Raw genomic sequence first — 13,560 nt, forward strand, 5'->3', positions numbered from 1 at the left:
AGCCCCCTCCCCGGGCAGTTCGGGTACTCTGCCCTACAAGACCGGGTTGGCGCCGCCTAGGTGGGTCTCAGCGCCGATCCGGCCTCTGCTCATCCTTCCCCGCCTGCAGCCCACAGGCACCAGGTGGTTTGTAGTCGTCGAATGGCAGGGAGGGCGCAGTCAAAGAAAGCTTCTGGAGGTTAAGAAAACCATGTTTTAAAGTAGGGTGTGGTTATATGTTTACTCTGAATATTTGACTTTTCCATTTCCCTGAAAGTCTCCCTGAGTGTGGTATAAAATGGGGCATATGCAATTTTAATTTCCCTGTGATACTTATTTCATTGGGAAAGAGCTACCCATCAGTAGAACACCTTTTGTCTTAGGTATTTGGCCCCTGGCTTTGTGTGTGGCGAGGGCTCGTGAGCTTGTAATGAGTGGTTTCTGGTTGGGCTTCGAAAGAACAGTATGATTGATTTTAGGCTAACGCTCAGCTTTCAGGTAACTCGTGCCCTCCTTCCAACAGTCCCGTGAGGGCAACAACACTCCCGTCACCCCTTCCACGGGTGAGGGGGTGCAGGGGCGCAGAGAGGCCGCCGGGCTGGGCACTCATGACGGTGGGCGGCAGCCTTACAGGTCTGCCTGGCAGGTGGCCCTGCCTCACCCCCGTTGCTTTAGGACAACATAGCTGCTCTTTGCCCACTTTGTGCGTCAAGCTGGTGGCTCTGATGTAGTGCGGCCAGATTGTGCATACACAGGTCACTGTACACACGCCAGACATTTTGCTCATCAGGCAGTTAAATGACAACTTCTCAAAAGGAATTTTCTGCATCAGGGCTTGCAACAGAGTTTTGGGGAAACCCCCTTCCTACGTCACTTTGCTTCCTTATTCTGTGCTCTCAGGGCGGGGCCGCCTTCCTTTCTCACAGTCCCTCGGTGGGTCTGTTTGACCGGAGTCAGGGCCTGAGTGACACTTCGCCCATTTTGCTAATAACAATGTCTCCAGATGTTGCCAGATGCCCGTGGCAGGGGGCGGGTTATAGTCTCCCCCAGGTAAGAACTCCTGCTCTGAATAACGCGTCCTACCGGCTGGCTGAAGAAATCCGGCTGAGTGTTCAGTCTTCATTTCACCAAGCACTTTGACGGCCACGGGGTGACACAGGTGACGTCCTGCCCGGGGACGCCCTTCCTTACCGGCCACTGGGCCTCCCAGAGCTCGAAGAGGCCCCTCTGCCCACATGCTGCCGGTGCCCTCTTGGGCCTAGGAGCTCCTTGTCTTGCTTAGAAGGTTGTTAACAGAAACTGAGCTCTTTGTCCTGGGAACAGACACACAGTTGAGATAAGCGGCCTTAATTACAGAACAAGCACAGGCGACAGGCTCCGCCTTGTAGAAACGTTTTTGCCCAGATAACGTTTTCCTTGCTGACTTCTGGTAAGTAAAATCCTCAGAATGTCTCCTGGTGGGAAGCCAACGGCCTGGCCTCCGGTGGCAGTGCCGTCCGGACGGAGCGTGTTGACGGGGCTGTCCCGCCTGACTCCTTTCCCTCTCTCTCCAGGAAGGACCGCAGTGTGAAGTACCCCGAAGACCTTCCCATCACCCTTCCCAATCTGCTGAGGTTCATCCTGCATCACTCGGACCCGGCTTCTTCCCCTCGGAGCCGGGCTGATCCTCCCACCAAAGAGTGTGTTCAGAGCGAGGCCGTCTTCCAGCAGGGGCACATCTCCCACTTGGAGAGAGAGATCCGGAAGCTGAGGGCGGAGATCGGCGCCCTGCAGCGGGCGCAGGGGCAGGTGGAGGCCCAGCTCTCGAGCGCGCGCAGGGACGGGCACCGGCTGCTGCGGCAGAAGCAGAGCCTGGAGGCGCGGCACGGGCTGCTCCGGCTGCACAGCGAGCAGCTGCGGGCGCTGGCCGAGCGCAAGGCCCGCGAGCTCGAGGAGCTGGCCCGCAGGCTGCAGGAGCTGGCCGACGCCTCGCAGGACCTCCTCACGGAGAACGCGTGGCTCAAGATCCTGGTGGCCACCATGGGGCGGAAGCTGGAGGGCCGGGACGGAGCGGACGAGCTCGCTCCCCCGCGAGAGGCCCGCCCCGACCGCCCCGAGCCTTCAGGTCCCCCCCGGCTCCCGGGCGGCGCCCCTCCGCCTCCCAACGTCAGCTCCGCGCCGGCGTCCGAAAGGAGTGATGAGAACAGGACAGGCTGACTTGTAAAACGACACGAAGAAATCCGAGGAGAAAGCTGTACGTTGGGAATATATTTATGCAAATTTTATTGAAATTTATTGTAAATAAAGATTTTCTCAGTGGTCTAGAAAATCACGTTGAGTGTCATTCAGCTTTTCTTGAACAGGGATGACATCCCTCCACTCATGGCACAGATTTGGTAGCTTTGAGACGGAAGCAGTAGCCCAGCCCATTTGAAGATGCAGCTGAAAAGTCGGTCGGTCGGCGTCTCCGCGGCTCAGCCACCGGGTTCCCTCCCCACCCCCCCTGTTGCTGCTGTGAGGACTCGCGGGATGAAAGGCTGATTTCCTGACCGGCCCGTCGGAAGACCTCAGCACAACAGTCGGGCTCTTGAGAGAGAACCGAATGAGAGGCCGTGACTAAGCCATGTGGTTCGTGGCTCTGGCCTCTATGCTAAAAAAAAAAAAAAAAAGTAGCTGTCGATCCAGGAACAATGAGCGCTATTATGTGGTGGTTCTCGGCCTCTCCAGGCACTCCCAATGGCCCCACAGAGACACCCCCCCCCCCCGCCACTGGTGTCCTGCTGTGCCTGTGACCATGACCGGGCATCCACCGCCAGGGCAGGGATATCACCCCTGGCAACCGGGGCATCGTGGGATCGAGGACCCGCCGGGAGCGGAACTCAGGACAAAGTGGCGGTTCATGGTTTCAAAACCCAAACCTCCCTGGGACCACCCCGGTCGGGGTCAGCCCCGGGGTCCTCGGCTCCCCAAGGGGACGCAACCTGGGCGTGTGCTGCTGGCTGGCTGGGGGAAGGAGAGGTAGAAAGCCTGGAAGTTCTGAAATGCGGGGAGAACGGATCAGACACCCCAACGCCTTCCACGTTTGTCTGGAGGGCCCTTCAGCAGAAGGCCAGCCATCTCCCTGATCTCCTGCCCAGCATCTTGGAACGGGCTGGCCCCCTCTGGCCTCGGGGCGCTCCGAGGGGGTCTTGCCTGACTTCTCAGGCTCGGCCATCCCCATTTAGGGGCCGACATCTCTCCTGGGCTAAATAAGGCCCAGCCGCCTTGCCCGGGCTCCTGGGTAGCCCCCTGGGGCATCTCATTCCTGCCTTCAGCTCACCCGGCTGAAGAGCTACCCTCCTCCCTCCCCCCGAGCTGATGCTTCACGTTTGACCCCCAGTTTAAGTGCCGCCAAAATGAAGTGTTCCCTAAGCTCCTTCCTTGGGGGTTCCAGAAAGTAGATGAGTTCAACATGCTTTGTTGAGGAGACTTGGTGAGGCCAGAGGAGCCTCGGCCAGCCTGAGCAGGAGGCCAGAGCTTGGGAGGGGGAAGGGGTGGGCTAGGAGTGGGGTGGAAGCCGCCGAGGGCCAGGGCTCCCAGGTGAAGCCCGGGCCGGCCCCCAGTTTACTACGAAGGATGCCTACACAAGCCACGTTTTAATCACCATAGCTGAGGATGTGCTTTGGGATTGAGATTCACAATCTTAGCGAGTTCACCCAAGTGGGACGCCTTGGGGATGCAGGCTTTGGGGGTGCTGGCCCACCTAGACAGCCACCAACTCATCTTCGTGGAAACCCGGTCCTGAACCTGACACTCACTCTCCGCCCCCCCCCCCCCCGCACCCTCCCCCAGGCGCCCTGTACCAGGGGGCCGTCAGGCAGGTGATGTGCTCACAACCCTGGGCCGCACTCGGGGCTCTCCGAGCCAGGTCGGGGTACTCTCCCAGGTGGCCCGCCAAGGAAGGAGGGGCTCGGGACCCAGCAGGTGGGTGGTACTCTGAGAAGAAAGGAAACTAATGTGTGAACGGGGGAGGGAAAAACCCCTCGAACCTCCCCCCACCCTCCAGTGCAGAAAATACTAAATACGACAACAAACAAAAAAGCACGAGTTCCTCTTTCCCGGGCCCGGGCGGGCTGGGTTTCAGATGAAGGTCGGGGCCACAGGCTCTGGTGTTTCCAGTGAAGCCTGCGCTAAGTGATGCCGGGGAGGGGGACAGCACGGGGTGGGGGCAGGGGGGAGAGCGTTCGGCCTGCTCGAGAAACTGCTCCGCCGCCAGGCCGCCCGGCAGCCCTCGGGACGCGTGCCCTGACTCGTCCTTCACCGGCTCGCCAGCGGCAGCGGCCTCCTTGCAGTAACTCCGCTCTCAACAGGAACTGGTCTCCGGCGACCGAAGCAGGGGCGTGTGGTTCCTCCATCCGTTGCCAGCCAAGCAGAAATCCCCACAGCACCCCAGCTGCTGAGCCACGACACTGAGAACGGACCGGTCACGTCCTCTGCCTGCACACGCCCGTGTGGAGACCCCTGCGCCGTGCACCGCGGGCCCTCCCGTGTCCCAGGCCCCCGCCCCCGGCGGAGCCTTGCGTCGGCTCATCATCGCTACGGTCAGTCCCACGTGCTCTACACGGGATCGTTAAAAATCAGCAAACGAGGCTCTAAGCACATGCTTCCGGGGCCTATTTACACTTCGGAGGGTTGTGAGTCCCCGCGTTACAGAAGTAGCTCCGTCCGGAACAGGCTCAGCTAAACATTCAAGTAACAAGAGCGCTACGGGGTCGAGAGCCCCGGCGAGGTCAGGCCTGCCCACTGCCTGCAATGGGCAGTCCCACCAGGAGGCCGAGGGGACGCCCGGGGCCACCGGGTCCTGGCTCAGGACGGCCAGGACGTCGGGAGTCCGTGCATGCGGTGACGAAGCCCGGCGAGGCCGTGCCAGCAAGCGTCAGCCCCGCCTCTCAGCGGCCCCCGCCCGCGCCTCCGCACCGGCTGCAGGCGGGCCTGGGGGCCTCGGCATCCCGGCTCAGCCGTGGACTTCTGGGCCGCTGGGGGTCAGCTTGGCCTTCCTCTCCACGCACGGTCCCTTGGCGGAGTACTGCACCAGCAGGAAGGGCTCCTTGGTCTCGCCATCCCCCACGATGCTCTCCTCGTCTTCCGACTGGCTGATGCGCTGCAGCCGCAGGTAGCACCAGCAGCCCAGGATCAAGGCCCCCAGGGCCGCGATGGCGATGAGGATGACGATGACCGTGACCACGCCCGTGGTGGGGCTGTGGTCCATAATAGACATGGTCAGCGCCTGGGGACGCTTCCGCGGGAGGAAGCTCGCAGGGCGGTCGGCTCAGCGAGGCTGGAACTCAGGCTGGACGCAAGGGCCCTGGAAGACAAAGCAGGGGTGAGGTGCCGGCGGGACCCCGACAGCTCACGGGCTCGGGGTGGGGGACGGGGGCTCTCCCACGGGGTCTCTCTGTAATCAGATCTCAGGCCTGACCACCCTGCCCGCATCCCAGCGAAAGACACTGGGAAATGACATCAGTCCCTCTCTCAAACAGGCGGCATGGGGAAGTCACCCAGTCTTCTGGAACACCTGGGAGAGGGAGCTGCAGCCGGCCTGGGAAGAGCCCGAAGCAGCCCGGTCCTGGACCGTGGAGGCACTCAGGACAGCTCTGGGGAGGGCAGGGAAGGGCGGGACAGAGCGGACCCCATGGGCTCCACGCTCAGCAGCAGGCACAGGACCCAGACTGCACACGGGTCAGTACACCAGTGACTGTCGCTACAGATGCATCAGGGCCACGCCAGGGACACAGGGGACCTGGTGTCCGGATGCTACGTTGGGCGGGGTGGGTGAGACCCAGGGAGGCGTGGCGGAGGCTGAGCTGGCAAGAGGGGCCGGCCCTTGGGGAGGAGCGTTCCTGGCAGGGGAGTGGCGTCTTTGAAGGCTCTGAGGCAGGAGAGGGCCTGCTGCTGAGAGGGCGCAGGAGCCGCAGGCGGTGGGCAGCTGGACCCGAAGCGTCAGCTGGTGCCGGTGGGCGGCCGGACCACCGTCTGGCCGCTGCAGGCTCAGACCAGCCCCTCCGCCTCGCAGGGCCTCGGGATCCTCCTCTGTTAACGGGGCTGGGGACTGGCACAGGCGGCCAGCAGCAGGAGGCACAGCACATACAAAACACCCAGACTCTTCCAGTGATGGTGGGCGAGGCTGGAGGTGCTGAAGCCCGCGGGCTCCCCTGGGTCCCAAGACCCTGCACTTTCTGGCTTCTCCTCCTCACCGTACACGAACCAAATGATAGTGACTCGCACCCGACTGGTGTGAGGGTGGGGAAAAGCCCGCGCCCGCCGGGCACGCGGTAAGAGCCAGCTGCGGGATCCATTTCTCTGGTAAGAGGGACGTCAACGCAAGGGCGCAGCACTGGACGGGGAGGTTTTCCCTCCAGACAGGATGGAACTTGACGTCCTTGAGCAATCACCGCCTTAATTAGAAATGGTTCTCACCCACACCAGGGAGACTCCCCGCCCGCCCAAGGCCAGGCTAGCCTGAAGGTCAGAGGCAGCCAAGTCCACGCCCCTGGGGTCTGTCCTGGGACCGGGGCCCCCCCGAGTACGGCCCTGCCACCGGTGCTCACGTTTGCAGAGGCGTCCTGGGCAGGGGGGGTGGCACTGTCCCTGCAGTCTGCCCCCTTCTTCCCACCTGCAGGGTCAGGCTGCTGTGGTCACGGTCAACAGGCTCCCTGGCCCACCTGTACGGGTCCACTGTAGCCAATGCCCGGTCCCCCAGAGGAAAAGCCCCGAGTCCTTACAAGTGACCTACAGGGCCTGACGGGACGCATCCCTACCTGCTGCTTCTCCCTAGCCACAGAGCCCCACCGCCTCTGACCTCCAGGCCTTTGGTCCCGCAGGTCCTCCTCTGCCCCAACGCTCTGCTCCCCTCGCCCTTGTCCAGTGGCTCTCAGCTGGGGCGACTGTGCCTCCCAAGGGACATTTGGCAATGTCTGGAGACATTTTTGCCGTCACCACTGGCTGTGGGGGTGCTATTGCTATGGAGTGGGCAGAGGCCAAGGATGTGCTAAACAGCCCACAGTGCCCTCCACGAACAGAGATCGGGCCCCAAACATCAACAGTGTGGATGGAGGGTGAGAAGCCCTGATGCTGTTGACGCCAGCTCGGGGGGTGGGGGGGGACGCCTTCCAGGCTCCGCAGTCCAGCCGGGAGAGTCCAGGAGGGTCTCCCTGTTCTACAACTGCACCTGCTCTCCCCATCCCCCCCGCCCACCACTCCCTCCAGGGCGCTTGCTTCAGTGCACAACCCTGGCTCCCACAGCACGGCCATCTGGTTAGCACTCGCCTCCCCCATCGGGCTGTGTGCTTCAGGAGGGGCCCTGCACACTTCTGTGCTGCCAAGTGCACAGGCTTATCCTGGCTTGTTCCCCGTCCTCGGCAGGGCTGCCATCGGCTCCCACAAGCCCTCTCAGCCTGTCCCCCCAGGCCTCCAGACAGGACAGGTCGCCCCCCGCCCCCTCCGCACACCCCGAGACGGCCTGCCAGCTGGGCCGGGGAACCTGTCCCCACCCCCAGGCTCTCCTCCTGCTAGGGAGGACAACCCACGGGCCTCGTCCCTCTCCCCGGACCTCTTGTGTCCAGGGCCTGCTGGGGCACCTGCCTTCCCACCAGGCCCCCCGGACAGGAAGACAGCGCGGTGTATCAATTCGGAAGGGGAAGTGTGTGTGTGTTTGGGGAGTGGGGGTGGTTTGGGGGCAGGAAGTGGGAAATCAAACAGTGGCAGCAAGATGGAGGGTGGGGGGACCCCAGGGGACGAACCTGCCGGGGGGCCTAGGAGGCACCTACAAGTCCAGGGGGGAGCCAAGTGGCCCCTGGACTGATGAGGAAACGGAGACAGCAGCAGCCCCAGTTTAAAGGGACCCTTCGAGAGCAGTGGTGACCTCCAAGCCGTGTCTGCTGCACCTGCCCCAGGCCAGGAGGACTGGGCAGAGCCAGGTATGGGCCTCTCCCCGCCATGAGCATAGAGCCGGGTGATCAGGCCATGGTCACGACCGGCCTGTGCTCCCTGGCACCCCGCCCCCCGGAATGCGTTTGCTTATTCCCTCATTCACTCGGCAACATTTACTGGGAACTGATTAAAAAAACAAAAAATCTCACCGCGTCATCCGCTGCTCAGAATCCTCCCTGGCATCAGCAGAGAATCAAAACCCCCTGCCCCGCCCCCCCCCCCCCCCCCCCCCCCCCCCCCCCCCCCCCCCCCCCCGCCTTCCCACCTCAAGGCCTCTGAACTTTCTGTTCCTTGTGCCTGGAATGTTCTTCCTGGATTGTCCCATGACTGGCCCCTTCTTATTATATGGGACTTCCTCTGCAGGTGCCTCTGGGAAGATATCTTCCCAGACCGCCCTGGCTCCAGAGGCCCCGCCGCCCCACGCCTGCCACCGCCTTGCACAACTTTGTGTTATTCCCTAGGGCTCCCTGCTACCTGAAGTTCTCTCGGGTCAGAGAACGTGCCGCCTTGGCGGACTCTGAGTCTGTAAGCAGAGGGCATTGTCCATCTTGCCCCCGGCTGATCCCCAGCCCTATTCTCAGCACACAGCAGGTGCTCAATAAATGTCTGCTGAGAGTTCCGAGCCTGGGGACAGAGTGATGAGATAGAGGGGCCCCTGCCCTCATGGGGATCATGGTCAGCAGCACCCCCCCCCCCACGAGCCAGCTCTCCAACCCAAAGCCACTACTGGGACCCTACGCGTGGGTCCCCGCACCTGTCCCAACCGACTCCTGCCAGAGGCTGGCAGCCTGAGAGCGAGAGCAGAGGCATCGTGAGCAGGTGAGTCCACAGCAGGCCTGAGCCCATGAAGGGCAGCTGCCTCCACGTGCTGGGGGGCAGGGAGAGGAGGGGGCCACTGAGAATCAGAGCCCAGAGGAAACCTGAAGCATGAGGGCAGCTGGCTGGTTCCCCCTGCACCCCCTTTGGCCCGGGCTGGACCCCACCTCTCCTGGACTTCCCTCATGCCCTTCTGAACCAAAGTAGCTCCTGCAATCAGACGCCTCGCCCTGATCCAGGAAAGCCCACGGGGTGGGATCAGGAGGGCCCCAGCTTGGGCCGGGTGGATGCCCGGGATGGCATGTGGGAGACCCGGACCCCTGAGAACGATCATCAAGGAGTTAACATTCATTCCATATATTTAATCCTCCTAACGACCGTGCTCACCGGTCTCAACCCCCCCTTTACAGATAAGGAAACTGAGGCACAGAGAGTTCGAGTAGATTGCTCAAGAGTGAAGAGCCAGAAAGCAGGATGTGCCCCCAGAAGTGGAAGCCCAGGCGACCAAAGGAAGGGCTCTTCCAAATGCAGAGGATGGGGCCAGACTGGTGAGGGGGTGGGGGCGGGGGTGGGGGAGGGGGGTGGGCAACAGAACGTACTCCCTCGTCCCCCACCTCAGCAGCACGTCCTCACGAGCTCCCTCGGTCAGGACAAAGATCAGCACTGGAAACCTGAGGCCATCTGGATTCCCCGGAACATACAGGACCAACCCTCCACCCTCCCACTCTGCGGACCCCCGGCCCTGCCTCCCTCGACCAGGGTGGCCTGTCCCTCAGGTCTCCTCCACAGCTCCTGCAAAAACAGGCTCTGAAGCCCCGCCTCCCAGTCTACTGAGGCCGCCCCCCTGAGCCCCCCATTCCCTGCCCCCTCTGCCCACCAGCAAGTTCAAAAGGAGAGTCCCCACCTCGGCCACCAGCAAGCTGAGGGCAGATGCCTTTCACTGTCCTGCTCTCCCTCAAAGGCCCACAACTGAGGTCCAGTTACCTGCCTCTTCATGGGACCCCAAAACGGAGCCTTAACCCCAGTCCACGGGTGACCTTACACACTCAGGCCCAGGGGGGCCACGGGTAGCAACAGGATTCACACCCCCACCTCCCCCGCCGCCTTCCCCCCTCTACTGTGAGCTGTTCGGACCTAGCCACGCAAACTGCCCCGCATGGCCTCAGTTTCTCAGTGTGCAAAGTGGGAATGAGGCCCTGACCTCACCCCCCAGGCTGTGGGGAGGATGAGCGGTGATAAGCAATGGGAAAACGGAAGGGCCATGGGGCCATGGGGTTTGCGTGTCACCAGGCACCACGCCTTCCTGGTGCCACAGGGAGGACAGTGAGCCCTTGGGACCACCTCTGCCTCCTGTCCCCAAGGACCTGCCTCCCAGGAGGGTACAGAGCCTGGTCCGGGCCTGTAACCACACACAGCCTCTTCCTCAAGGACACCTGCCACCTTCTCGCTTAACTGGGCATATCACGAATGTCACCCCGCCCAGCAGGACACCAGCTCGCCACCCCAACCCTGCAGCCTCCATCTCTGGGACGACCCTGCTTACATGGGCCCCTGTTTACAGTGCTTGTGGCACTGCCCCTAGGGGTTACGCCATGCCCCGCGACAACAAAGCCATCTATCTGCCAGGTGTGCCAAGAAACCAGACTCTGCCCCTTGGAGGGACCCCAGCTCACAAGCCAGAAACATTTCCTGCCTGGTTTTCCGATTAGGAACACAGGATTGCAGGGAGGATGCAGCTGAAACATCTACTCCGCACCAGGCCCAAGCAGGCGCGGGGACCCAAGGATGCATCCCGTGAGGTTCCTGCACTCCAAAACCCAGGATCGAGAGCAGCAGGGATGCCGATGGGAAACTAACCATCACGGGGCTGTGCCCAGCCACGTAGCCAGTGTCCCCTCAGCCTCCATCACCCACCCAACCATACCCCATCCCCCCCCCGAAGAGGAAGCTGGCACCAGAACCCCCTAGATTCCCCGCGGGCAGAAGAGGAAGCTGGTACAGACTGAGCCGAGGGACTGCCCCAAGGTCAGTCTTGGTCTTGCGTGGCCCAGGCCTGAGGCTCATGCCCCCACCCTGTGAATCAGCCACTGGTCATTCTCACAGGGTCAGCCACTTGGCCCAACGACTCTGGCAATAACAGTAGATGCTGAACAAAAGTTGGCAATGATTACTTTGTGCTAGACGCTGAGATGCTGAACGCTTCACACGGATCAGCTCTCCTTTCAGCCTCAAAACAACCCTAGTGTTATCACTATGCCCACTTTGCAGATAATATGCGGCTCAGAGAAGTTCAGTCAATTGCCCAAGGTCACACAGCTCAGAAGTAGCTGCAGAGAGGGATTCAAACCCAGGCAATCTGCATCTGGAATCCCAGATTTCAACCCTAACAGGGAAATATATTCTTGACCCCCACCTCCCCACTCCCCTGCCTCAGGCCCAGGTGAACCCCTGTCCCACCGGGGCAGGCAGAGTGAGGAGGGCTCGATGCTGGGGACACAGGGATGACAGGCGCCCGGCAGCTACCGCGTGCCTAGCGCGGTCGACGTGCAGGCGCGGTGCCAGACGAGCTCCACGCACCCTCTCATTTAACCCTGCCAGGCGACGCCATCTCCACCCCTCCACCAAGGAGCTGAGTGAGGCTAGAGGGACGAGGGGGCTCAGCCTACTGGGGGACAGCTGGAGAGGGAGAGACAGCTGGAGAAGCGACTCCAGTCTGCCGGCCCGGGGGGACGGAGGGGGGGGCCCACTATACCCAGTCATGCCCACGCCGCGCAGTCATTGCCGATGGAACCCGGCACCAAATGCTGCGGCCCGTCCTCAGTTTCCCCACTTGCGAAATGGGCGCCAGACGTCGCCAGCAGCCGCACTCCCACCCCTAACCCCCGGAGCCCGCCGGACCACCCTGGGGGATGCCAGGACGCCCGCCTTCTCCGTTAATTTTAAATATCCCGAGGAGCCCGGCGGCCGGCTTGGGGCGCGGAACTGCGGGCCGCGGTGGCGGGCATGCAATGGGGGTGAGGGGAAACACCCGCTCCCCGCAAAGCGGCCGCCGCCCCCCGCCGCCTCCTTTGTCCCGATCTCGCCGCAGCGCAGCGGACAAAGAACCCCCGCCCGCGGGCGCGGGCCCCCCGGAACAGACCCTCCGCCCCCTCCCGCAGCCGCGCCCCCGCCCGGGCCGTCCCTCCCCCGCCGCGGCGACCCCCACCCCCACCCCCACCCCGGCCCGCGGCCAAGCTGCCCCTCGCAAGCCCCCAGCCCATCGGGGGCCGCCCATTCCCCTCCCGCACGTCCCCGCCCGGTCCCAGCGCCCGACCCGTCGGGCTCCGCTCACCATGGCGCCGCCCGCAGCCCGGCCCGATCGCCCCGCGGCAGCCCCGCGGGCCCGGCTCCGCCCGCCAGCTAGCCCGGTCCGGCCGCCGCGCACCGTCGGGACGCTGGAGCCCCGCTCTGCGGCGGGCGGAGCATCTCCGGCTCCGCCCCGGCGGGAGGCGTGGCCCGCTGGGAGCGGCCAATGGAAGCCCGCGCTGGGACGGCGGGGCGGGGCGGACCGGGGCGGGGTCACGTGCGCGCGAGGCCGGGGCGGCCCGGGAGGGGCGGGGGCTGAGCGCAGCTGGCAGCCCTGGGGGCGGGGGCCGGGGGCCGGGGGCGGGGGCGGGGGGCGGGCTCGGCCTCGGCGCGCGCGGATTGGGCGCCTGGGGCTGTGCGGGACGCCGGCGGCTGCTCTCCCTCCAGCGCCCCGACGCTGCCCCTATTCCCGCCCACTCACGGAGAGGGAAACTGAGGCGCGCCGCAGGTAAGGGTGTAGCCTGGAAACGGGGAGCGGCGGAACCCCGGGCCGGAGCAGCAGAGAGGCGGGACCTTGGAGTTGAACCTGCTAGTCTGGGGAGGGAGCAAGTCATTCACTCGTCCCTTCATTCGTTCATTCATTCATTCATTCATTCATTCATTCATCGTTCATGCTTCCGTTGGCTCCACACTACGGAACACCCACGGGTGCCGGGCTCGCCGGTGGCCAGGCGAACAGACACGAACACGACAGACAACGCCCCTGCCCGCACGGAGCTCTCATTCAGGTGCGGGCCGAGGCCGCGGGGCATTTGGCCGCTTGTAGTCACGGAATTGAACGTACGAACCCTGGGATTAGCCCCCACCAGGTGCCACGACGTGTACTAACCGCTCAACACACTTCTTCGACCCGACCTGGGACGGAAGAACCAACCCAGGCTTCCAAAGTACTGAAGTACCCCCAGCCGTCTCGTGATAGAGGTGGGATTCGAGGCCAGGCCTTGTCTGCCTATAAACCCCAAGGTGCCAGTTAGTAATCTCCATTTGTACACCCAAAAAGGCAGTCCATCGAGATGACACTCCCTTTGTGGCCAGCTGGGGCCTACAGGAGAGGTGAGAGTGGGTCCTCCAAAGCCTCTGTGACCCAAGTTTCCAGGGCCCCTCGGTTTGGAAGGCAGGAGGGGGGCAGGGGGAGCCCCTCATCCTGGGAGCTGGAAGGCTTGTCTGCTATAACAGTCTTTCCCAGCCTCCAGCAAAGCCTCTGGGAGAAGATGGGAGGACCCAGCTCACCAGGCCTGGTGGCCAAGCCCTCCTTACTCCCCCCACTCCAGCACAGCTGGCCTCTTTCCAGGTTTGCACGCACCCAGCTGTTTCCCCGCTCTGGGCCTTTGGCAGTGCTCTTTCCTCCTGCTGCAGCATTCTTGCCCTTCACCTTTCAGATCTCCACAGCAGTCCCCTTCATTATTCTCCCTGGTCTGTCTCTCCCCCTCAGGACTGGGTCTGTCCTTTTCTGCCAAGTCTGCAGAATCGCGC

The 13,560-nt window shown here is 63.1% G+C and overlaps 2 protein-coding genes and 1 long non-coding RNA gene across 5 annotated transcripts in view; 2 read left to right on the forward strand and 1 right to left on the reverse strand.

Annotated features, from left to right (window-relative positions):
• The window catches only part of TXNDC11 (thioredoxin domain containing 11), a 59,954-nt gene extending 57,664 nt beyond the window's left edge, over positions 1-2,290 (forward strand). For all 3 annotated transcript variants that reach the window (XM_045460493.1, XM_045460494.1, XM_045460496.1), the window contains one exon: positions 1,533-2,290. In XM_045460493.1, the coding sequence (XP_045316449.1) occupies positions 1,533-2,175 (643 nt within the window). In that variant the 3' untranslated portion in view covers positions 2,176-2,290. The remainder of the gene's footprint in view (positions 1-1,532) is intronic.
• Positions 2,214-12,205, reverse strand: SNN (stannin). The gene is made up of 2 exons (XM_045460497.1): positions 12,074-12,205; positions 2,214-5,302 (listed from the first exon to the last, which is right to left on the reverse strand). Exon 2 carries the CDS (start codon positions 5,213-5,215, stop codon positions 4,952-4,954), a length of 264 nt encoding a protein of 87 aa, XP_045316453.1. The 5' UTR covers positions 5,216-5,302; positions 12,074-12,205; the 3' UTR covers positions 2,214-4,951.
• A 208-nt stretch (positions 12,206-12,413) lies between these two features.
• Positions 12,414-13,560, forward strand: part of LOC123589034 — a 63,923-nt gene continuing 62,776 nt past the window's right edge. The window contains exon 1 of the long non-coding RNA XR_006708128.1: positions 12,414-12,535. This is a non-coding gene — a long non-coding RNA (uncharacterized LOC123589034). The remainder of the gene's footprint in view (positions 12,536-13,560) is intronic.

This window comes from Leopardus geoffroyi, chromosome E3, assembly GCF_018350155.1.
Source record: "Leopardus geoffroyi isolate Oge1 chromosome E3, O.geoffroyi_Oge1_pat1.0, whole genome shotgun sequence".
NCBI classification, from domain to species: domain Eukaryota; kingdom Metazoa; phylum Chordata; class Mammalia; order Carnivora; family Felidae; genus Leopardus; species Leopardus geoffroyi.

Excerpts from the sequence above, each read along its gene's own strand:
- SNN (XM_045460497.1), bottom strand. The coding sequence starts at position 5,215 with ATGTCTATTATGGACCACAGCCCCACCACGGGCGTGGTCACGGTCATC.